The sequence below is a fragment of the Artemia franciscana genome, chromosome 2 (genome assembly GCF_032884065.1).
Source record: "Artemia franciscana chromosome 2, ASM3288406v1, whole genome shotgun sequence".
Classification (NCBI taxonomy): Eukaryota; Metazoa; Arthropoda; class Branchiopoda; order Anostraca; family Artemiidae; genus Artemia; species Artemia franciscana.
This window is the reverse complement of record NC_088864.1, coordinates 42,013,679-42,037,748: the sequence shown is the minus strand read 5'-3', so window position 1 is coordinate 42,037,748 and position 24,070 is coordinate 42,013,679. Positions and strand designations below refer to the sequence as shown.

At 33.8% G+C, this 24,070-nt stretch overlaps 1 protein-coding gene across 2 annotated transcripts in view; it reads right to left on the bottom strand.

Annotated features, from left to right (window-relative positions):
• The window catches only part of LOC136041926 (utrophin-like), a 427,919-nt gene extending 408,481 nt beyond the window's left edge, over window positions 1–19,438 (bottom strand). For both annotated transcript variants that reach the window (XM_065726724.1, XM_065726734.1), the window contains exons 1-3: window positions 19,308–19,438; window positions 8,495–8,556; window positions 2,452–2,544 (exon numbers count right to left, since the gene is read on the bottom strand). In XM_065726724.1, the coding sequence (XP_065582796.1) occupies window positions 2,452–2,544; window positions 8,495–8,556; window positions 19,308–19,332 (180 nt within the window). In that variant the 5' untranslated portion in view covers window positions 19,333–19,438. The remainder of the gene's footprint in view (window positions 1–2,451; window positions 2,545–8,494; window positions 8,557–19,307) is intronic.
• Window positions 19,439–24,070: the final 4,632 nt, after the last annotated feature.

The window sequence follows — 24,070 nt, the reverse complement described above, 5'->3', positions numbered from 1 at the left end:
TATTGGGAAATGTAGAGACGTTTTCTGGGGGATTTTTTGGTTGGGGTGGAGGGGGGTTGAGAAGAGGGGGCTATGTGGGGGAAATTTTCCATGAAAAAAACAATGAGAAAATAAATATGAAAAAGTTTTTTTTTCAAGTGGAAGTATGGAGTAGCATTAAAACTTAAAACGAACAGAAAATATTACGCATATAAGGGGTTCACCTCCTCCTAATACTTCACTCTTTACGCTAAAGGATTTTTAGTAATTTCAACTATTTATTCTACGGCCTTTGTGATTCAGGGGACAAAATTTAAGCTTTAATGCAAAGAGTTATTGACGAGGTATTGACGAGTGGGCGAACCTTCTCATATACGTAATAAAAACATACGAACATAGAAGTTTGTTACGTAAGCTAATTCGTAAGTTACGTATATCTTTTACTACTGAAAACGTTCGTAAAAACTAAAAGTTCTAGTTACCTTTTTAAGTACCCAAAAAATTGGAGAGCAACTGGGCCTCCTTCCCCTCCTTTATTCGCAAAATCATTCGATCAAAACTATGGGAAAGCCATTTAGCCAGATAAATAAATATGCAAATTTCGCTTTAATTATTCATCTGCGGAGAGCCGAAATCAAAACATGGATTAACTAAAAAATGTTCAGAAATTAAATAAAAAAAAACAAGTTTTTTTAACTGAAAGTAAGGAGCGACATTAAAACTTAAAACGAACAGAAATTACCCCGTATATGAAAGGGGCTGCTCCTTCTTCAACGCCCTGCTCTTTACGCTAAAGTTTTTACTGTTTTAAAAAGTAGAGTTGAGAGAAAGAGTCAAACTTTAGTGCAAAGAGCAAGGCATTGAAGAAGGAGCAGCCCCTTTCATATACGGGGTAATTTCTGTTCGTTTTAAGTTTTAATGTCGCTCCTTACTTTCAGTTAAAAAAACTTGTTTTTTTTTTTATTTAATTCTATAAAACAACTGGTCTGAATATTCTTTGTTTCTCCTTTCAGTGGAGCAGACAGGTGCAAAATTCGCATTGAAATGTGTGGTCTAAATTTCTTCAGATTTTGTGAAAACGGTCTGGAAAATAGGAATAAAAAAACAACTAATCTAATCAATCGACAGAAAGGTTTCGTTAGCATTCAGAATGAAAAATTCAAGATTGGTATGCCGAGGCATGCATTAATTACCCGTTTTAAGTAAGAAACAAATTACCAAGTTTCTTTGCTTAAAAGGACATTCAAGATTGAAGTCTTCTGCTACAAATTACCAATCTCTTAGTTACGAAATGGAATAATATGCGGAAGGATGTTTAATAAACTTTGCACGTCTTACTTCTTGGAACAACAGGCAGTCCATTCACCAAATCAGGCGTTTCATTGATCATTCAAACCTTTGCATAAATAGGCAAATGAAAACAAATATGATTTTTGAAACTCTTGAATGAACTAATAAGATAAAAAAAAATCTTTGATAAAAAAAATTTGTATTTTAAGCTTGCAAATTTTAAGCTTGAAAGGATTTTCAGCTTGCAAATGTTTCAAGAAATCAATTTCTGATTTTTTTTAGACCAAAACGCTCTAAAAAACGTTCAAGGTTTTCCAACAACCTTATAGGATATCTTGAAAATAATTTTAAACTGATAGTCTTTCCGTCTTTTAAGGAAAACTTTATGGGAATACAATATCTGAGCTTGGTCAGTCAGTCTGGTACTCAAAACAGTCCATAAGCAAATTCTATTTTTTCAACTCTGAAAAAACACCCTGGGCCTTGATTAATCTATTTTTAACATCTTCACTGGACCCAACATCTTTCATAATACTAATACCTAGATAAGTGAAGCTATCCACTTAATCGATCTTCTCCTTACCCAACATCACTTCTTCACCTTGACTTATTCCTTATCTTACAAAAATAAAATTAAAAAACGCATCAAAAAATTTTTCTGTGCATTTTTACTATGTTTTTATGAGTCAGACTAAAATTTCGAAAGGAGTTCAAATCGAGTAATCCCTCCCTGAATGTGACCTTGGATGGTGAACATGGAGTGATTATCTTTTTTTATTCAAAGATAGACTATAATATTAGAAATATACAAAATCCTGAAGTGATTATCTTTTAAACATAGCAAAGTCAAATTATTTTTCCCAATGCTACAGAATTTTGATGGGGTTTACCTCTCGTGGGCTTTGTCTAGCGGTATCAAATAAGTGGCTTTTTCGTACATTTTAAAAATTAATTTGCGAGTCGGAGAAATATTAATTAGTCTTTTTGGAGAAATAGTCTTTTATACTGCATTTTTTATGACAAATTTAAGATTTATAATTTTTTAGGTGATGAGGGAGTTATAATCACAAAACACTCCCCACCCCTAAATAAATCCCTGCATACAACCCTGTTGGATTGGAATAAAAATTGCAACAAAAAGTAAGATAGCACACAAATAAAGAAACTTTCGTGTTTACTCACGCAAGGTTTCCCAGTTAGCACTTCCAACAAGGCTAATAATCTCGTGCCATCTCTTAAATCATAAAACAAGTCTGTTAATGGAGGATGATCTCCCTGCAATAAAAAGCAACAAAAATTAACAGAAATGATCCAAACTCTTCAGAAGAAATTGGTACTATTTAGAGTATAAAAATTGAAAAGAGCCGCAGTATTTGCATGACATGATTTTCAAGCGGACAAATTTGAAGTAAAAAAAAAAATCAATTCAAATGGTTAGCTTACCGCTCTCTATCTGGAGGATGAGTCCTCGTCAGCACGGGCTACCGAGGACAATTTTCCAGGGGAACAGGTAGACACCAAAATAGCAGTGTTGAGTGGTGGTCACAAAAGTATATTTTAGGATACGGGTAAACCTCATAGGAATACGATAGTTTTCTTAGGAATAAGTTTCTTTTTAAATACATTTAGAAACAAATTCTCAACTAAAAAGAGTAACTAATTTTATATGCAAAATTAAACAAACCCAGCAATTTTAATTTAAAACGGCAAGAATTTCTGGCAAAGGATTGAATCCATTTAATCTATTATATATTTAATTGTTATGCATTATTAGGTAGTTGATCTTAATAAATTATGTGCCAAAACCTAGAATAAAAGAAAATCCGACTCAAACCGAAATTAAAGAAAGATTTATAGTTTTCCAAGATTAAAACAGCCATAGACTTGTCTTTATGAAATTTTATAAGGCTTAGAATAGGCTGAAGGAGTAGCGGAGATGGGTATTTAAAACGGCTTCCATTGGGATATTTTAGGCTCTTATTTCATTCCAGGAAGCTCAATTTAAATCCATAGATCAACAGCTTTCCAGGATCTCAAAATCCCTAAAGAGGGGCTTTGCTGAGATCTTCACGCGTGTAAGAGCCCACACTGAAAACTCACATCTCCCTGCATACATAACATTTTTTATTTTGAAATGGGTATGTGAAATACACCAATTTCATAATAGGACAATTCTCCGCCTCGAACTAAAATCTCTTATATCTTCAGACATTTAAAAAAATCACAGAATGGCAAAAAGAAAAGCTAAATAGATCCAGTTGTCAAAATAACCGTGTTTCTTTCAATGCTCAAATTCCACTGAACAGAATGAACAGGTTCAAATAAAATTGTTTATCACAAGAAAATCTTATCCAAGAGCTTATTTAGCGGCAACAAGCTCATTTAGTAAGTAACGACTCCTGCTAATATTCACAAAAACTCTAAAAACGGAATTTTGATGAAAATTTATATATCAAACAGAATTGGCTTTTTATGCTGATTAAATATAAAAAAAACACCTGTTTTTCAACTGACAGCAACATCAAAACTCAAAACGAACAGAAATTATTCCGTATATAACGGTGTTGCCCCCCTCTTCAATACCTTACTCCTTACTCTAAAGTTTTTAGCACTTTTGAAAAGGCTTCCTATTCTATTTAAATTGGCCTTCGTTTTCAGGAGTCGTTCTTAAAAATTGGGACAAACAGTCAAACTTTAGCGTAAAGAGCAAGGTAATGAGGAGGGAGCCAACCTCTTCATATACGGAATAATTTTTGTTCGTTTTGAGTTTTAATGTTGCTCTTTATTTTCAGCTGAAAAAAAAAAATATTTAATTTCTGGTCATTTTTCAAATAATGCCGGTAAAGATGGCTTACCCTCCATGAAAAATTCCCTCCCTTCACGGAAAACTCCTCCATGGAAAGTTCCTCCCGCGTTCCCTCCAAATAATGCTATCCTCACTGAAAATACCCCTCTCCCGTAAAACTTCTCGCGGACGGTTCGGCCTGAAAAATTCTCCTTGGCATACTTTCATTTAAAGAAAGATTTTAATTTCTAATCGTTTTTCCGGTCACTCCGGAAATCCCCCCTTCCGTGGAATTTTTTTCCCGGAATCCAAACCTGCTGAAAATTTCCTCCGGAACATCTCCACATGCAAAATTGAGACGGCAAAGTGAAATTCGGATTAAAAAAAAAAATTTCGTATAGGAATTCCGTCAAATCCCCCAAGTGCCATATTTCCCCTTGAAAATTTACATCAAGTTCAAGTTCCCTCCCCATGGAAAATTATTCTCTTGGAAACCCACTCCAAGCACACACACACACAGAAAAATGTCTGTATACTTCCCAGTAACAAATGCCATAACTAAACAATGGGCAAATTTTTGTAACTTAAGGACCTATCCCCAGAGGCTGTGGGGGGGGGGTCATCCTATCTTCAAAGGCAAGTTTTTGGACCTTTTAACTATGTTGAACAAAATGGCTAATCCAAAATTTTGATTGGACAATTTTGAAGGAAAAAGGGGGCGGAGAGCTAGTTGCCCTCCAATCTTTTTGGTTACTTAAAAAGGGCGCTAGAACAGTTAATTTCTGTTCGAATAAACCCTCTCTTGATGTTCTAGGACCATTGGCTGGATACGATAACCCCTGAAAAAAAACACGTAGGCTATCCGTGTTCTTTCTCTAGCAAAAATACAAAACTTCACATTTTTGCAGATAGGAGCTTGAAACACTACAATAGGGTTCACTGATACGCTGAATCTGATGGCGTGATTTTCACTGACAGTTTGACTTTTATGTGGTGTTTCCCCCTTTTTTCGAAAATCGCAAAAATTTTCTCAGGCTCATTTTCTCAGGATGTTTAACATTAAACTGAATGAATTTTAAATATTTGGAATCAGCATAATAAACCGTTCCTTTTGATATATCTATTGATATTAAGACTCCGTTTTTTAGAGTTTCGGTTACTTTTGAGCCGCGTCGCTCCTTACTTACAGTTCGTTTCCCCCGAACTGTCGATTCTAAGCATCAATAATTCATTCAGTTTATTGGTGCCCACCAGACGCTACGAGTCTAGGAAAATTTGCCTGATTTTCGAAGAAAGGAGGAAACACCCTCGAAAAAGCAAGCAATCTTAGTCAAAAACCGCTTTATTTAAAAAAAAAAAAAAAACACTTTTGTTTGCAAACTCCTACCTACAAATATAAATGTGGAATTTTGCATTCTTTTTTTCCCAGAACAAAGATTGAGGATGGGTTGTTCTTTTTACCCAGGGGTAATCGTATCAAACCGAAGGTCCTACGAAATCGGGAGAGAGCTCATTCGAATGTAAATTAAAAGCTCTCAGGCCTTTTAAGTGACCATATTGTGCCACGGGAAAATATCATTTTCTCCCATTTTATCGCACCAAACTACGATTTTGGCCCAAAGTGGACCAACTTACTGTCGATTGAAAATTCTGAGACAACCAATCGATTCAAAAGTATCAGAAAACTATATGTTATGATTCCCAGTGGCAGAGGAAGTAATTCCACATGGTGGTAGTACTGGAATTAGCTAAGTTTGATTCTCCTCATTTTTTTATGAAATCATGTTCCGTGATGCATAATTGCGTATCAGCTATCATGAACGAGAGACGGTGAATCATTGTGTAGGCAGTGGGGGGGGCAGATGCCTAAAAGAGCACATTTCAATGCCCAAACTGCTAACTCTCCATGAACCTTCAGATAAATATAAAAAGGGGTAGGAGAGTGAGTATAAAATTAATCTCTCATCTCTTTTCACGTAGAATAAGCCTAAAAAATTATGGTGGAGGTGATATCTTTCTTCTTATTGCAGGAAAATATTACTGACATTCGGGGTGGAAATTGATACATAATCCCTGTTGATTCCCAGGAATATTGTCGGTCCCTTCCCAGTAATGGGGAGGGATAATACTCTTCCTACTACTAAAATCTATTATTGTTTAGCATGAAATACTAGCCAGATGCCATCCATCACAGAGGTGGAAAAAACGAAACGGGCCACCATGAGCCCCCTACATCATATCTTAAGCAGGCCTGGACATGATTTGAAACAAAAAAAATCAGAAATTGTGTATAAAAAAAAAAGAATTGTTTCACCTGAAAGTAAGACATAACTTTAAAACTTAAAATGCGAAGAAATTATTCCTTATATCAGGGGGCCGTCCCTCCTCAACTCTTTTCACTTTATGTAAAGTTTAATTTTTCGTCCAAATTCTTTAAGAAAATTCGTTGAAACACAAGATGGAAAAAGCAAAACGGCCAATCATGAGCAATAAGCACCCTACAACATATCTTGGTAAGGCCGGGGCACGATTTGAAAAAAAAAATCAGTAATTAAATATAAAAAGGAGCTGCTTCAACTGAAAGTAAGGAGATCCTTTGTAAATTTAAATGAACAGAAATTATTCCTTACATCAGGGGGTCCGTCCCCTCCACAACTTCTTCTTCTTCACTCTAAAGATTGATAAAATATTTTCCAAACTCTTTAACTAAACTGTTTTGCAAGGGCCTTTGGACTGGACAAAGAACCTAAGCACTAAAAACTTTAGCTTAACGAGCAAGGAGTTAAGAAGGGGGCATTCCCCCTTATATATGGAATAGTATTAGTTAAGTATAAAAGTTGCTCCTTACTTTCAGTTGAAAAATCTTTATTTTAATTAAATCTCATGATTAACTATAAAACACGACATTTTTGATAACATATATAATACGGGCGATATTTCACGCTGTCTGTCAGGTTTTTGATGGGTAGCAAAGCACTAGGCGTAATTTTTTTGAAAGGTAATGAAAAAAGTATGTCAAATAAAGTAAAGGTATGTAAAAACGAAAAAACTAAAGTAATTACAAAAAAGATACAAAAAACAATAACCTATTCATGAAAAATAAGATAGGAACTCAGTTTTGTTACAAGAGGTAAGTTTTAATATATCAGTTTGTTATAAGAGGTAAGTTTCATTGAGCAACGTCCAAGTGTTGGATGGACGTCCTTGAGCAGAATGAATATTTTTGAATTTGGTTATCAAACACTGACATATTTAATGCCTCCACAATATGTAATTATAAAACGTAAAAGTATTTCAATGTAGTCCGTTTAAAGTAAAGCACCAAGATTAAGATTAAGAAAATCAAAGAATTCCTAGTACTGGGCGTTACTTAGAAAGGCTTTAGTGCTGAACTTTGCTGAGTAATATCGACATTTTAATTTCATTTTGAATACCAAAAATCGATACATTTGACGGCTTTAAACTTTATAACTGTATAAAATTTAATATTTTTAAAGTAAACAACCAAACCAATGCTATGACTCCTGGTAAAAAAAAGGTAATACTAAAACACTAAAAAAAATGCATCCGTTCTGAGTAAAGAAAAATAGAACATTTCCTTTTATAGTGGCTTCAGATATCGACTCGAGGGTACTCAGACATGCTGAATTTGAAGGAGTATTTTTCACTGGGATTGCCCCTTTTAGGCTGTTTTCCTTCTTTTTCTGTAATTATGCGAACTTTCTTGTATACTAAGGACTTTTGATTTTTAACTTCAAAGTCGAAAAAACGCATATTTGGAATCCCAATAAAAAGCTGATTCTCTGATATAATGTTATAAAAACTTCGGTTATTTTGACAAGGGTTCCTCTTTGATTACCAGTCATTACCGTGAAGAATTTGATTTTTTACTCAAACTAAAACATATAGAAATTTTCTTATATGGGAAACACGAGAGGGGTCATTCAGTCACAAATCCAAACTTATATTGCCCCTTTTAAGGGTCAAAATCTATTAGTAGGCAGCCAACCATGGGCCTAAAGATATTTTTCTTTTTTAATGTGCTTTTTTGCTTCAATGGTTTTTCTTCATTCTGCTCTCTTTTCTTTGGTTTCCTTACAATCACTTTATAGTCCTCAATTTCCAGGGGGAATTGGGGACTATAGGATGGGGGGCAAGGGCACCACCTTGCACCCCCCCCCCTGTGGGTGCCCATATTCGCCAGTGTGTCAATTACCGGCAGCTTAACGTTACAACCAGTCTACACTGTAATCAGTAGCCTATACATTCGGATAAATTAGTTTCAATCATCTACCCAAAGCATTTTTAGAAAGAAAGTCAAGGAGTTCCTTCGCAACATGACTGCTAGGAAAGATAGCTACCTGTTGTCACAACACACGACCATTTATGAACTTGTATTTTGCCTAAATGATTTTATTCTTGAAAAAAGGGTAAGCTTACCTTAGATAGTTGCGAGTTGATCCATTTACCGAAAGTCTTTCTCTGCACGTCTTCTCTTTCAGCTTCAAAAAGAGAAAGAAACATATTAGTCATAGAATTTCATTTGCAAATCTAAATCTTTAAAAAGTAATGTCCAAAAAAAACTTCCTAAAAAACTAAGAGGTTAATAGATTCCGATTTAATCCAGTGTTCACTAGCTGACAATAAAAATAGCTGATTCTTCGTTACAACACTGGAACGTATTTGTTCTAGATGAGTTATTTACGACCGGTTCAGAAAGTTGTACCTTTATTCGCATATCATATTTCATGCAAATCTGGAATCCAATAATAAACTAAAAATTCACATTCTCACATATAAACAATTTCTGCCACGAAATTAAGACTTTATTTCTTTTTCGATCTGTAGGCTACTACACCACTATTAATAGGTAGTACAGTTTAGGCAAGCAAAATATATGCCTTTTCCATGATAAAATAAACAAGAGTCCCAAATAGGGACAGGTCCTTTTACTAGACAGTGAAACAAAAGTATAAACAAAGGCTATAGATATTTCGATGACACAGTCGGTCATCATCATCCATCATCATCATCAATAGAGTAACTCTATTGATGACCGATTTCAAATCGGTCATATCAAACACAATCGAAATATCAAAAGCCTTTGTTTATATTTTTCTTTCGCTGTCTAATAAAAAGACCTGTCCCTATTTAGAACTCTTATTTATTTAGGCATAGCAACATTTTGGTGAGTCATGGATAGGACGTGCACCCTTCGGTTGACTATACCAAAGACTATGAGGTAATCCAAGAATGAGTTATAAACTGTGAATTGTTTTCTAGTTGGTCTATGAATGTGATTGTTTGTGTTAATGCGTACATAAAAATATTTGTGTTCATATATGCAATCGGTAAAAAAAATATTTCCGGTTTCCCCAATCAATAAAATCAGGTTGTCTTGAGTTGCATTTCGACGTGAAACATAATTTTTATATAATTCAGATTCAAATTACTTTAAGTCTTTAAAGAAGAAGTTTGTAAAAAGATCAGCAATATAGTCTCAGTTTAATATACAAACGGTTGGGGTCAATCGTACTCTTGAGGGTAGTTATGAGATATCTCTACTTGTTGCCAAGAGCAGAAAAAAAATCATAATATAGGAGAGGATATAAGAAAACTATCAATATCACCATTTCTTAAAACAGCCCTGGAAAAGGATGACAACATTGTTAAAGCCATACCACTCAGTAACAACACTTATCGAAAAGCTGAAATCCAGAAATGTGTCACTAAAAATGGATGAATCAACTCTGAGAAACTGTGAGGTTGTATTGCTACTATATGCAAGATATCTTGATAAAGGTGAATTTGCTAAAAAAAACTGGTATACTACCAATTATCAGAAACCACCACTTCCATTGCTGATACATATGGTAAGCTAAATAATTACTTACGCGCCAATAATTTACAAATAGAAAACATTAACATCTTATGTTGCAAATGCTGCTCCTGCTATGATGGGAAAAAAAGACTGCTTAAAATTGATAAAAGACAATAGTCCAGAAATGATGGTAGTGCACTATGTTATTCGTAGTGAGAACTTGGTGGCCAAAAATAGTAGTTCTGTTCTTGAGGTACTACACTATTTTATAGAAAGTATCAATTATACCAGAGTTAATGCAAAATGTGAGCGTCTCTTAACAATGAGAAAGCGGGACTTTTACTTTACACTGAGGTAAGGTGGCTCTCAAAGGAGAATTGCCTAAAAGATTCATGGATTTGCATCATGTTCTTAGTGGCTTTTTAAGTGACAAGCCTGAAATAAAGCACCTGAAAACTGCTGATGGTAAAGCATTTGTGAGTTATTTAACAAATATTTTTGAGAAACTGAATCTGTTGAATAAAAGAATTCAAGGATCAAATAAGATTTTGTGGATGCAAAGACAATATATTCTGCATCGTTAGTTTATTGAGGTATGTCAAAAAAATATTTATACATTTCTCACAAAAAATTTGACCAGTTTCATTGGCTAAAAAATGTGAGGGGACTGACGCTACTGTAGTTGTCATTATGGATCCTTTAAAAATAAGGCCTTGGATTTTAAGAAAAGATTTTCAGGTTCAAAAATAATTTATATATTTTCCAAATGGGTGATGCAGTACATGCTAGTGGATATATTTAATATTTCGATAGAGTGCCAAGAAAAATTCTCTGAAATACAAATGGTGAGCGTGTTAAACTTTATTTAACATAAAAGGGATGATTTCATGGCTTTGTGATGAGACAGACACTAAATACTCACATTCAGTCAAGTCAGCAGGAAAATTTTTACCCTTCCATCTTCATATTTAGCTGAATCTGGCTTTAATGCTGTCAATGATTTGTTGTCAAAGAAAAGAATTCGACTTGGCATCACTAAACAAGGAGACTTGAGACTTAAGCTTGCTAAATTGGAGCCGGATATGAAATCTATCTCTTGCTGACACATCAAAAGCTCAATAACTGGTATTTTATGGTGAGCTCATTCTCATTATTACTAGAACATTAGTAAAATGGTCAAAGTATTTCTAAACAATGTTTCATTCAAATATTTGTTATTTATGCATTTTAGTTCTCTATTACATATTTGAAAACTTTATTTATTAGACTAATTTTTCATATTTTATTTCATTCTTCCATGGATGACTTATTCTTTTGAAGCTTGTTAAGATACCGAGTTCTTGGGCTTTTAAGCTTCCCTCGGGTGAATAAACATAAAATTTTGAATAAGAAAATTTAAAGATTACAAGGGGAGCATCATGATTTTAGAAATGCGTGGGTGGAGCATGACCCAAAATTGATTGGGAACCACTGCTCTACCCTAGAGTATGCCTACTTCAGAGAAAAAATCAGATAGATAAATATAACTGAAGAGTCGTTATGGCCATAATTATATCTACACACGGTAGGAAAAACGGGTTATTACCACCCTATGATTGGGTCACAGGACCTCTGATCTTTGGAAATTGCTCATCTAATATGTGCCTCCATATTAGTTTTTTTTATATAATCATACGAAAAGGGTGGCCCTGAAAACTTTAAGGGCGCATTGTCGCGAATTAAAAGATTCAGGGATTTTTTAAGGGTCCAAACTTATCAGAAGGCCACCGTGCCCTCCAAAGTTCCACATTGCATCAGATCAAAAGCTTGAAACAAGCCATTTAAACCACAACAATCACAAGGTCCAAACACTAAAACTTGAACGAATGTAAGCAAAACTTAAATCAAACATCAAATGTCACAAGTAAGCATGATGTTTCTGCCACTCAAGCTACTAAAAAAGACTACAATTGCATTGGACTTTGCTGAAAACCACAGTAATATAACTTTTCAACAAGTAACTCTACTGAAACCCCTGATTTGCATTTTCGAAATTTCAGACCCCCTCCCCCAGAAACATCCAGTAACCTTTCCTTTAATAGTAGGCGCGCAATTAAAATCGAAAACCATAAATTACTGAAATCTTAAAATGAGTCAACTTAGTCAGTCAAAGTTCCAAAATAAGTACCTATAATAAATAATAACCGTTTATTTTGTATGGACTGTATATATCTACAGGTACGAAAATTCTACCATTAGGAATAATAGCCACTGAAACTAGGAGCCTATAGACGCAAGTTTTCAATAGTTCTAAACCGATTGGCAAACTCAAGCTTCCACTCAGAAAGATTTTTTTTCCCTTTTTTGAAACAGTAAAAATTAAGTACTGTCCAAAGTTCTAGGAATCTTTTTTTTTTCAGAATGAGTATATTTGTAACAACCAACATAGTTCTGCTAATTAACTAAATTAGTCATCAGCTATATATAAATATATAATATATATATATATATATATATATATATATATATATATATATATATATATATATATATATATATATATATATATATATATATATATATATATATATATATATATATATATATATATATATATATATATCTTGTACAAACTAATTTCAGTTCAAAAGCTTTACTTTTCAAGGAAGAACATTGTTGTTTTTTTTCACATACAATAACCCTAATGTAGAAGTATCTGCAAAAATGTGGAGTTAACTTTTAGTTTTAACTTACTTTCATTTTTTACTGAAAGTAAGGAGTAACATCAAAACTTAAAAGCGACAGAAATTATTACTTATATGAAGGGGTTTACCCGCTCCTCAATTCCTTGCTCTATGCACTAAAATTTGACTTTGGGTCCCAATCCTTTAAGAATGACACTTGAAACACAAGGGACATTTAATTAGAATAATAAGTCTTTTTAAAAGTTCTAAAAAAAACTGAAGCATAAGAACAAGGTATATAAACTGATTAGTTGAGTGGAGCTGTACAAAACTTGGTATTTTGTCAGTCCAATGTAATGTTCATCTGCACAAATTCAACAAAAACCAATTGCCCCTCTAGAAAATGACTCGTTGAGCCGAACCCTACAAAACTTGATATATAGTCAGTCCAATCTAATATCATTAAAGACTTTGGTTGGGCGAGGGACTAAAAAATTTACTGCTTCATCTGTGCAAAGTCAACATAAAACTTAATATTTTGTTGGTCCATTACTATGTCATGAAAGACTTCAGTCAGGCAAAGGCAACAAAATTGACTGCTCCATCTGCGAAAAGTTGACAGAAACCAATTTGCCACCTAGAAAACCACTTGTTGAGTGGAGCCTTACAAAACTAGATATTTTTCAATGTGTGGGTTAGCCATGACAGTTGGCATGACAATTGACAATGGCTCTACGGAGGAAAATATGTTGGGAAATATTGTTGTTTCTTTCATGTAGAAATAAATTCAAACCAAACCAGTTTATTAAGAGTGAGGAAAGTTTACAGGGAAGTTTCTTTGTGACCTAGGATTGCAATTTGAATTAATATGATTCTGCATTTGTACCTAAAGGGGTGCTTGGAGCACTATTTTATTTGTTTAGATCATCAGTACATGAAAATGTTTGCAGAACAAAGGAAAAGATCCAGCTAGAATAAAGCTTATGTGTGAAGTTTGTTTTTAAAGAAAGAAAGATGAAAGGTATTAAAAGTTCGACACTGATTATTGAGCTATTCACATTCTAAAGCATCATAGTGAGGAACTGAAAAAAGGTACTGAAGTGGAGATGATGCCAAAGATTGTGCAAAAGGACTCTCTATTCGATATTCCAAAATGGTTACCCTACAGCCAGGAAGCTAAAAAAAACTGTAGAAGGCCCTGTCATGAGCAAACTTAATCTCAAATAGCAAGACAGCTCAGTGAAATTTAAGTCAGCAGAGGGCTTAGAGTCTGTCTTCAGTGATACCAAATGTCACCATTATATGTTGGGTAGTAGCCAAAATAAATTAATTGCGAGTGTTCAAACAGAGCTAGTTTAAAAATTGTAGCAGAAGTTGATGAAGCTGACTTCTTTAGCACCTTTGCAGACAAAACACCCACTGCCAGCCATGTAGAGTATTTAATTATTGGTGTACAGTACATTGATAGAGAGGGATTCACTAAAGAGCATTTATTTGTCATTGTAGATTCTGAGTCAAAGAAAGGAGCTGATATAGAAGAAGAAATTCTACGAAATTTTGGATCAAAACTCATTGAAGAAAAACTGGCATTTCAATGCTATGATTTTGCAAGCAACATAAGTAAGCACTTTGATGGAACAGAAGCTCACATTTCCAAGAAGTTTGGAAGAAATATCCAATACCTAAGATGCCTAGCCCACAGAGGGAACATTATCATCCCTTTTGTAAGAAATTTGCCAAAAGTGCTAGAAGTAACATTGAGTTTGCCAAGTTGTTCTCTCTAACAAAAAGAACAGGTGCTATTTGTATTTAGTCTCCAGAGCATTCCCTTTTGCAGTGACATTCGGCCAAATATGAACAAATACTTAGCAAGATGGAAACTGTCAAGAATAGATTGAGATAAACTATAGAAAATGTTTGACCTGACCATCTCATGTTGATGATGTCAGAAAAAGGCCTACTGGAAAAAATTGACATCACCCTAATTGTAGAAAATTGGAAAGTTGGAAAGCCATGCAGCCTTAAAGTTTAGCTTATTTTCTTTGCCTTGATTTTCGTTTTATGCCTGAGTTTTTCTTCTCAACATAATATTGAGAAATAGGTTATATGAGAGATATTTAGTTGATTGAAGCGATGTAGCTTTTAACCTATTTAAAACACAGAGGAATCTAGTGAATAAACTTCGCAATTTCTAATTTTCATAATCATAAATTTGAAGACAGCAAAGGGAACATGAAAGAAACATGGAGGACAATAAATGATATTATTGGTGACAAAGGAGATAAGAGGAATGAAGAAGTGTGTTTAAGTGGTTGCGACCGTGATGATAAAAAAGCAACTGTTAATAAATTTGGTAAATATGACAATTTTCTGCAACTAATGAACATTATCTTAACACCTAAAAAGCAAATGTTGGTTGTCATCAAAACCTACCCAAATTCCTTGGAACATTTTGGACGTCCCCCCAAAAAGGTAAAAGGCTAGTGATGTCCCTGCTTCTGACATAAAGTTTGTTACCATGAACTGTTTGATTTAACATGCCAAACTTTAAGAAACAGATATTATAATGAATAGATAAGTGAAACCTAAAATAGACATAAATTTAATGAATAATTCAGTCAAATCTTAAACAAAAAGGAATGTTGTTCTTGTGTAATTTTACATTAGCTCTTGCAAAATCAACTGCCCCCCTCTCCGATTAACATGCCTACACCAAGCATAAAAATTTGTCTAGTTAACAGAAAAAATTTCCTTACTCTTTATGCTAAAGTATTAAAGCTCTTTAAAGATACTTCTCATTCAAAGTCACCTGACCCACAGAAACACAAATTCAACATTCACAAAAGTCATTCCATAGATAAGGGAGGGGCAACCCCTTCCTAAAACCTCACTCTTTATGCTAGTCTTAAAGTTATTTAAAAGTGAATCTCATTCAAGTTCAATGGCTCTTGTGCTTGTGCAGTCTTTCTTAAATAATTTTGACAGAAGTCAAACTTTTTTTTAAAGAGCAATGGTTGAGGTAGGGACAGCCCCCCTCATATGCAGAATAATGTCTGTTTATTTTTAGGTCAAGTTGAAAAAACTTGTTACTCCTTTTGTTTACATTTCTGAATGTTTTTCTGATCATACCATTACTGTCTGCATCTAGAGCCATATCTAAACCCATTAGCAAGGGGGCTGGGGTAATGTTAGCCATTGACAGCACTGATTATCATATCTTGAAATACATTCAATGGAGAATCAAAGGCTATAGTTCTTTTTCTTTATCTGATGTAAGTCTTAGGCCTATAGGCAAACTTAACTGGATATAATTGTCACTATAGCAACCATTATATTTGAAACAAGTGTTGAATGGAGAATTGAATGTTAGGCTAACCATTTGATAAATATATAGTGGTGGGCCACCTCTAATGGAAGCATACTAATCTTGTTTATTTCTTCTTGTAATTAAATCACCTCTTTCTTTGATTAGAAATGGAAGGTTGCATAGCAGGAGAAAACTTTCAGACATAATTCTTATTTGTGGTTTTTTGGCCAGGTCTTCATTACTACTGTTTTCTGCAGGTATGTATTGTGGGGCTTAAAAATTGTATTCTTATCATGCCATTACATAATCATATGACTTGATTGTGGATGTTGATATTAATCTATCCCTCTTTGCCACTATTTGTGCCATCTATGTAGAAGCCAGGTCTTAAGAAACATTTTTGAACTGTTCTATTCTGAATTTAGTCAACAGCCTTTTTTTATCAGAACAGTTACATCACACAAATTTATTTACACCTTTATAATAGCTAAATTATCACAAAATGCAGTGCATCCAGTTGATGGACCATGATAGATCCGTAATGTTTCTTGCATTTGGAGTTTCTGTGTAATGGATTCCTGGTATCACACGGACCATAAGCATTAATTTTGTAATCTTTAACTTTTGGTTTCTGTATTTTGTATAGGTATTCTCCATTGCACAAAGAAATATAAAGGTTTTCTGAAGAAACAAATATTTTTTCCATGTGTCAAATTTTCTATTTTATGCAAGTTTAGCTATAGGCCAGACAGGTTTCACTATAGTATAAAATAAGAAACCTAATGGCAAGGCTTTTGGTTATAATGTACTGTTGTGTCCACTAAAAAGGAGACCCTATAAAATTCATGGAGAATATGTTTAGCCATTAAGATAGGAGAAGGGTATAGTGGAGTGTTTTTAAGAATAATATTTGTATCTCTTCTTGTAAAGCTCTAAGTTGTTTATGTTACTTAGGGTATTATATCCAGAATTTTATAGTGTACCCCTACAAGTAGATGACTCCTACATTACAATTGTACTTTTAGTTGTTAAGTTTGTTTCCTTAAGAACTGGCTTACTGCTAAATATTTACCACACTTTTTGCCACTAAGGCCCATACTATATACACTTATTAGTCAATATATATGAAATTCCATGACTGATATAAGCATAAGGAGAACACATAACCCAATTCCATTTTTTATGCCTTTTCAAAATATAATGATCAATTCATTTGCAAATTTACCCTCTCCTCTGCTGACAGACATATACACTATATAGCCCAAAAATTATATAAGAACTAACCAAAATCAATAAATAATCAAATTCTTACTTTATTATATACAGGATGTATCTATTCCTTGGATTATCATGTTTCCTCAAATATTATCTACTCTTTAAATTATTTCAACTAATATTTTGCAAATTATACACTCAGTCACATGCAGAGATAAATTCCAGACTGAGAATCTAACCAGTTTTAAATAGCCTAGGAGCTATCAGGAGGAGGGGTGCAGAGAAAAATAGGCTACTGTATCAGATCTATATATGAGCCAACAGGGGGGGGGTGCATTTGCAATTGTATTAATTATTATATTTGAAGAGGATTTGATTAGTCCCTATGTCAGCAATAAAATCTTGTATATATTCACTGACTTGGCTGATTAGTTCAGTTAGGCCTACACCTATCTTTTTCAAAAAAGGAATCTTGAGAAAGATTCAGCAGCAATTCTATGCCTGGGCAGGGGGAGCGGCTCCCCTCTCCTGATTTTTCTGGATTTAAGATCATTTTAATAAAATTTGTTTATGATCCTGTGACACACTTTGCCCTCCCAGATTATGAGGCTTAAAATTGTGGTAAATATATGACTGTGTATATTAATGACTTACCAATAAAGTGAACATACCACTTGATGCCTTTTTTATGCTCTTCATGAATATAATAATTGCTTATATAGCAAATTCAAATTTAAGCACTTTTTGAACTCTTAAAAATGACAAATGTTCTATTAAAGTATGAGTTATTGATCATTCTCTATTGTCATTTTCTATAGTATTGATCATAAAATAATACTACATTTTCTTAGCCTACTATTTTCTTAGTCATTTTGACTAACTAATACTACATTTTCTCAATGCCAAAATTATTTATAATAAGGCTAGTTTAGGTTAGGTCAAAAAGTGCTTAAATTTACAATAGAAGTAATTATGGTAAAATTCTAGTTAATTGACTTCTTGCTATCTCAGAAAGGGTTTAGGTTAGGAAAATGAGACTTTCAGGGATGAATCTACAGACTAAAGTAGCCTATGTCCTAGGAAGGTATTTTGAAGCAACTACCTCTACTCCTTCTCCCTCTACAGGGCCCTGACCTTTGATGACCTTTAAAAGTATGTGTGTTATAAATGTGAAACCTTGCAAAATAGATCTTCTGCTTAATTGAAGTACAACTAAATTGTTTTCAGCTTCATAACTTTGCTCAGATCAGTTTCATAAGGTCTTAAAGATATGCAAATACATTTCCTAAATTTTGAAAAAAAAAAACATTGATATGGCTCAGAATTCTACTCAAATAACAAGAATTGCATTTTCAGAACTAAAGGCAGAGAAAAAGCAACAAGTAACTGAAAATTAAGGTAAAATGTTGTTTTGTCAAAATTTCAATAGATATAGACCTGTCATGTAGGTGAATTTCAGGGCCCTCTAGAGGTAGAAGGAGTGGAGGTAGGTAATTTAAAATACCTTCCCAGGACACACTTTAGCCTGTAGACCTAACCCTGAAAGTTTCATTTTCCTAACCTAAACCCTTTCCAAGATAGCAAGAAGTCAATTAACTAAAATTTTACCATTATATTCATAAGGAGCAAAGTAAAAGACATTCAGTGGTATATTCACTTTATTGGTAAGTCAATGACATGAACAGTCATACATTTACCAAAATTGCTACTGTAAACATAGGGGCCTAGGCTTTCTTTTTACCAAATTTCAAAAAATAGACTAATTAGCATTTAGAGGTAAAAGCATAACTGAATCATGCAATCCTTGCCAATGAGCTTGGGAGGACCAAATTTGCCTACATGGGCCAAGTGATTCCTAAGTCTTACTGGAAGCAGTGGCGTAATTTCATCAAAATCCTAGAGGGGGACATAAGTTGGAGCAAATTTTCCCAAATCAAGTGACAATGACAGTGAAAACAGAAAAATGAGTAATATATTAGGCTACCATAAAGGCAAAGGTATAGGCCTACTAAAGAAATCTGACTACTTCTCTGGATAATTGAATTAAGCAAGCTTATCTTAATTTTGAGATAATTTTTCACAGAAACTGAATTTCAGCTGGGGAGCAAACTGAGGTCTAGAGTGGAAGGGCAAGCTTGGATCTGGAGAGGACAGTTGCCCCATAGCAAGTAACGCCCCTGACTGGAAGTAACTTGTATCAATTAGCCTAACCCTTACTGAGATAAAAAGAAAGCATAATGCCCTTACATTGTGCGATGAGATCCGGTTCCATTTTAAAACTTTAATCCCTTTGAAAATTAAACCATATTTCGCATCTTTGAATATTAAGAACCCTATCTTATTTTTCTCTTTTGCGAAGTGTTCTTAAAACAGCGCCCTCTATTTAAAAGAATGATGTAATTTAATATAGATGCCGAAAGAGCATTCTTCTTCTTCAGCTTAGGCTTTGGGTTTTCAGCTTTAACTATTTTATTTCAATTTTTTTCAATTTTCAATCACCTTCAATAAAAAAATAGAACCAAAAATGAATTGGAACTAAAATGGAGAACTATTTCAAACATAATGATATTTGATGTTGATATAAATGGATCCTAAAACAAAGCAGAAATTAAAATCAATAAGCAAAACTTCAAACAAACAGAAATTACCACAAATAGGAGTAGGACCACCGAATCCTAAGCCTCCTGAGGTCCAATGCATCATTCGCACTTTCTGAAAAGTAAAAAAAAACTTAAAAATTTTGTTTTTGGCTATTATACTACTACTAATAGCTCACCGCAGCACTAAGTAGCCAAGCCACCAGAGTCTGACATAGCTAAGCATTCTCCTCTTCCATCCGAATTTATTCAAATTCTCCCTTTTTATTCCCAATTTGTTTGAATTTACCTCAAATCTTTCCTTACAATCTTTGGCAATGTATCATCTTTCATCCCTACAACCTATACTATCCAATTTGACATTTCTCTCATTATACCCATAGAAAAAGGAACAGAACTACTTTTTCGTACAGGTTAATATTTGAAACACGGTCAGTCGCGTTGATACCTAAAACAATTTGTAGACAATTTCTCTGACAATTTCTTTCGAAAATATAAAATTGAAAAATCGGAAATTATTGAGACTTCTAAGAAATCATATTATTAAATATTGGACAATCAGTCTGCTTTTATTAGTTTTTCTCATTGTCTTGACCAATTTGATGGCTTTTATTTTTGTTTTTGCTGTTAATTTTTTGACAGATTAAAACTTAGCTTGTCAAACTGAATATCACTGTCAATAAAATGAAATAACACTGCAACCTTTTAGAAGATTAATTATACTGCTTAGAATTCATATCGTTGTCAGCAAAGTGCTTATTACATTGCAGTTCAAGATTCATTTCTTCAACTATAGCAGTATCTGTTATCTGTATATTTGATGGGATTTTTATTTTAATTTGCGTTCGTTTTGCATTTCATTTATTCATTAGTTGTAATTTCTGTTGGTTTCAATGTCGATTCAACATTTCTTTTGATTCAACAGGTATTTCTGCGTGTCATAGGTTTTAACCTCACTCTTCGCTTTCATTTGAACACTTCGTTCTGAAAAACGTTCCCTTAAAATAAATTAAGCTCCGTATTAATGACATAGTTTGATTGTTAATTATTAGTAGTAATATTTGCAATTTTTTTTCCAGTATTTCTGGTCAAGAATTGAAATTTTAAATGTGCATTGAAAACGCTGAATGGGAAAAATGAAAAATTGAAATTCTTGGTCTCATAGCAGTGTCAGGGTAAACTTTTCGCGAATTTGTCTTGCCATAACTATAACTGGAAAATACATGGCAGAATGAGCTTGAGGAGTTTTGCCATTCATGGAATTTATACCCTAGTTAAAGACATTGCATTGCATTATATTTTGATTAATGCTTAATTCTTCTGGGTTTGTATGTTTTGATGGTCTTTTTTGGGGAAAGAAACTTCTGCTTAGCTGAGGGATGACTATGGGCTGCCTCCGTATTGGAGTATTTTTTGTGTGTGGAACACCCAGGTTGGTTAGGGGTATATAATAGATAGGATGCGGTGTTTTTGTTAGGGGATTTTAATGCCTAGGTTGGTAGGAATAAAGATACATGGTATCATTGCCTAGGCAAATTTGGCACAGGATATGAAAATAGCAAACGTAATATAATCTGTTACAAATAGCTATCTTGTTACAACCAATACAGTATTCGGTTACAAAAAGGCCCATAAGTTGACAAATACTCAAACGATGGTAAGACGGCCAGCCGAATTGATAATATTATTGTGAATCCAAAATTGGCATGACCCAACACAAGATACTAGGGTTTAATGGAGTACTGCCATTGATTGCAATTAATTTTAAGAACTCTCCCCAAAAGTAGTTTTCGAAGAAAAGTAAGAAACTACATTCAACCAAAGATGAGCATAAAATAAAGTCAAATAATTCTTCAACGCGAAACTACCTAAAATCACCATCAATAAATATATGAAACTCAAAACGAACAGATATTACAATAAATAACCAAGTCAGGCTCAAAACACCCAGAAACCAAAAGGATTAGGGTGACATACCCCATGCTTTCTAAAGTCCCAAACACAATTCGCACTCTACTGAATACAATCGTTATTACAAGTTAGCGTTTAATTTCTCATAACACTAAAAAAAACTGATATCAATTCCTGAAAGTTTTATTAATTTTGTAATTATTAAAACTAAAAAAGTAGAAAATATATAAAATGTATTTTGTTTTCCTCCTCAACAAGCCTGAAATTTATATTCAACAGGGGTTCAGAAACACCCAGTTTCTTGTTTAAAATTCCTCTGTTACGTCATGTCTTATTTATCTACTGTAGTTGTAAGTAAAACAATTATTTGGTCTACTTCACTGAACTATGTCACTTCATTTTTTATCTAGATATTGTGTATAGACAGTAAAACACGTAAAGGCTGTTTCAACGCCAGCTAAACCAAACTGGCTGCGTTGAATTCTAGTTACACAGCAAGTGCGTACTCGCTAACTTGTATTGTCCCCTTGCTGTGCTCCATGCGCTATATCTTACTACTTTGGGATTCACTATATAAGACCAACAAATTGAGGGTTTACTAAGTTTCCTGATGTTTAGTATGAATATATATTTTTTTTTTTTTAAATAGTTACCGACCTTTTGGATGTCGTAAAATATGTAGAGCTCGATGTATTTTGCTTATATTAATATTGTATTTGTTATTGTTCAGAAGTAGATTTTTTCTTTATTTTTCCCCTCATTCCAGTCTATTTTTGTATATTTGTAAGCGGGCAGGAATAAGTTCAACTTATCTTATTGTGAGATTAAACAAAAAAAAAACAAGTTTTTTAAATGAAAATAAGGAGCGACATTAAAACTTAAAACGAACAGAAATTACTCCGTATATGAAAGGGGCTTTTCGTCCTCAACGCCTCGCTCTTTACGCTAAAGTTTGACTCTTTCTCTTAACTCGACTTCTTAAAAATTTAAAAAACTTCCATTTTTTAGAGTTTTGGTTACTATTGATCCGGGTCGCTCCTTACTACAGTTCATTACCACGAACTGTTTGATAACCAGTCTTCCAAATATTTTTGTCTTCTTTGAGATCTACCTGGCCCTAAATATTTGCCCTGTAAGTTACGGGTCTAGCAGAGACGAAGTAGCATCTAGGCTCATTTTTAGGATCACAGCCAAAATTAGTATTAAATTTGATTTCTGAATAGGGATTTACCTGGCCAAGAAAATTATTAATGTCAAATTCAAGCCGATCGGAGACTTACTTTCTAAGACTCAGCTCCTCCTCTGTCTTGAGGTGCATAAAGCAGAAACTGGTAACCACCACTTCCCTCGGTACCGGGATAGCGACAGGAACTCCTCTTTTGACCTTTATAACCCTATAGCCTCCTTCTCAAGTGACCACCCAAGGGTTGTACGATGCCTAATACTTCTGTGTAGACCAGGCGGTTTCAAACACCACATATTAGTCTAGGTTCTAATCCGTTCCTTAGATGTTTTTTTTTTAGTTCAATGCACTACTAGTATTTTTCTCAGACAATTGTGTTTAAACTCATTCAGTCTTCTTTTTTTTTGCTGTTTTTCATCTGCTCTATGATTCATAATTGCATAGGAGAATGAAAAGAACATTACCATTCAAAAATCAAAATTTAAGCTTTTGAGAGTATATTGAGTCCTTCCATAAATTATTTAGCTTGGAAGACGCTGCTCCTGCGTCAACAACTTGTGATATTAACTCCTTGTCACAATTTCCGTCTTGCATTCAAGCACTGCCAAGGTACCAAAATTTGTTATTTTCTTCAGGCTCGAAATCCCCAACACACGGACCTGCTGCCAAGTTTTTAACCACTGAGTTAAACAAGTTTTTTTTCCTGTTGGTATGGATCTGTAATTCATTGAGGGAGACTTTTTTTGCTAGCACATCTATGTTTCTCTGCATATCTTCTCGAAAGTTTGATTGGATAGCTGAATCATTTGCAAGACCACCGTCATGTCGTGGATCAAACGCTCAGGATTGAGTCCAATTTATCTACGAAAGTTGTAAGTCTTTATGACAAAGTCAATGCTTAAAGTAAAGAGTGTTGACGACAAAATGACTAAGTCAAATTTTTTCGAAATCCCATAAAGACGAGTAATATGTGCACTTAACATTCATTGGTTTCTTCAAGTAATACGCTGATTACAATCTTTAAATCACGGCACAATATATTAGGACAGAAACTTTGTTGCTCGTTTTTAAAAACTTCTTTAATTTGCCGCTACATTCTGTTGAAAATAGTCCAGAAAAATATCTTGCTGTCATCTGACAGGAGAATAATTATCCAATAGTTATCACATGCCGAACGTTTCTTCTTCTTAAAAGGTTTAGCAACAGAACTCTTTTAAAAATCAAAGCCCCATTTTCCTACCTCCTGAATCTCTAATTTTTTAGTAGAGAATCATCAAAAGCACTAAAAGTCAATTAGCTTGGCTGAACAGGGTATTACA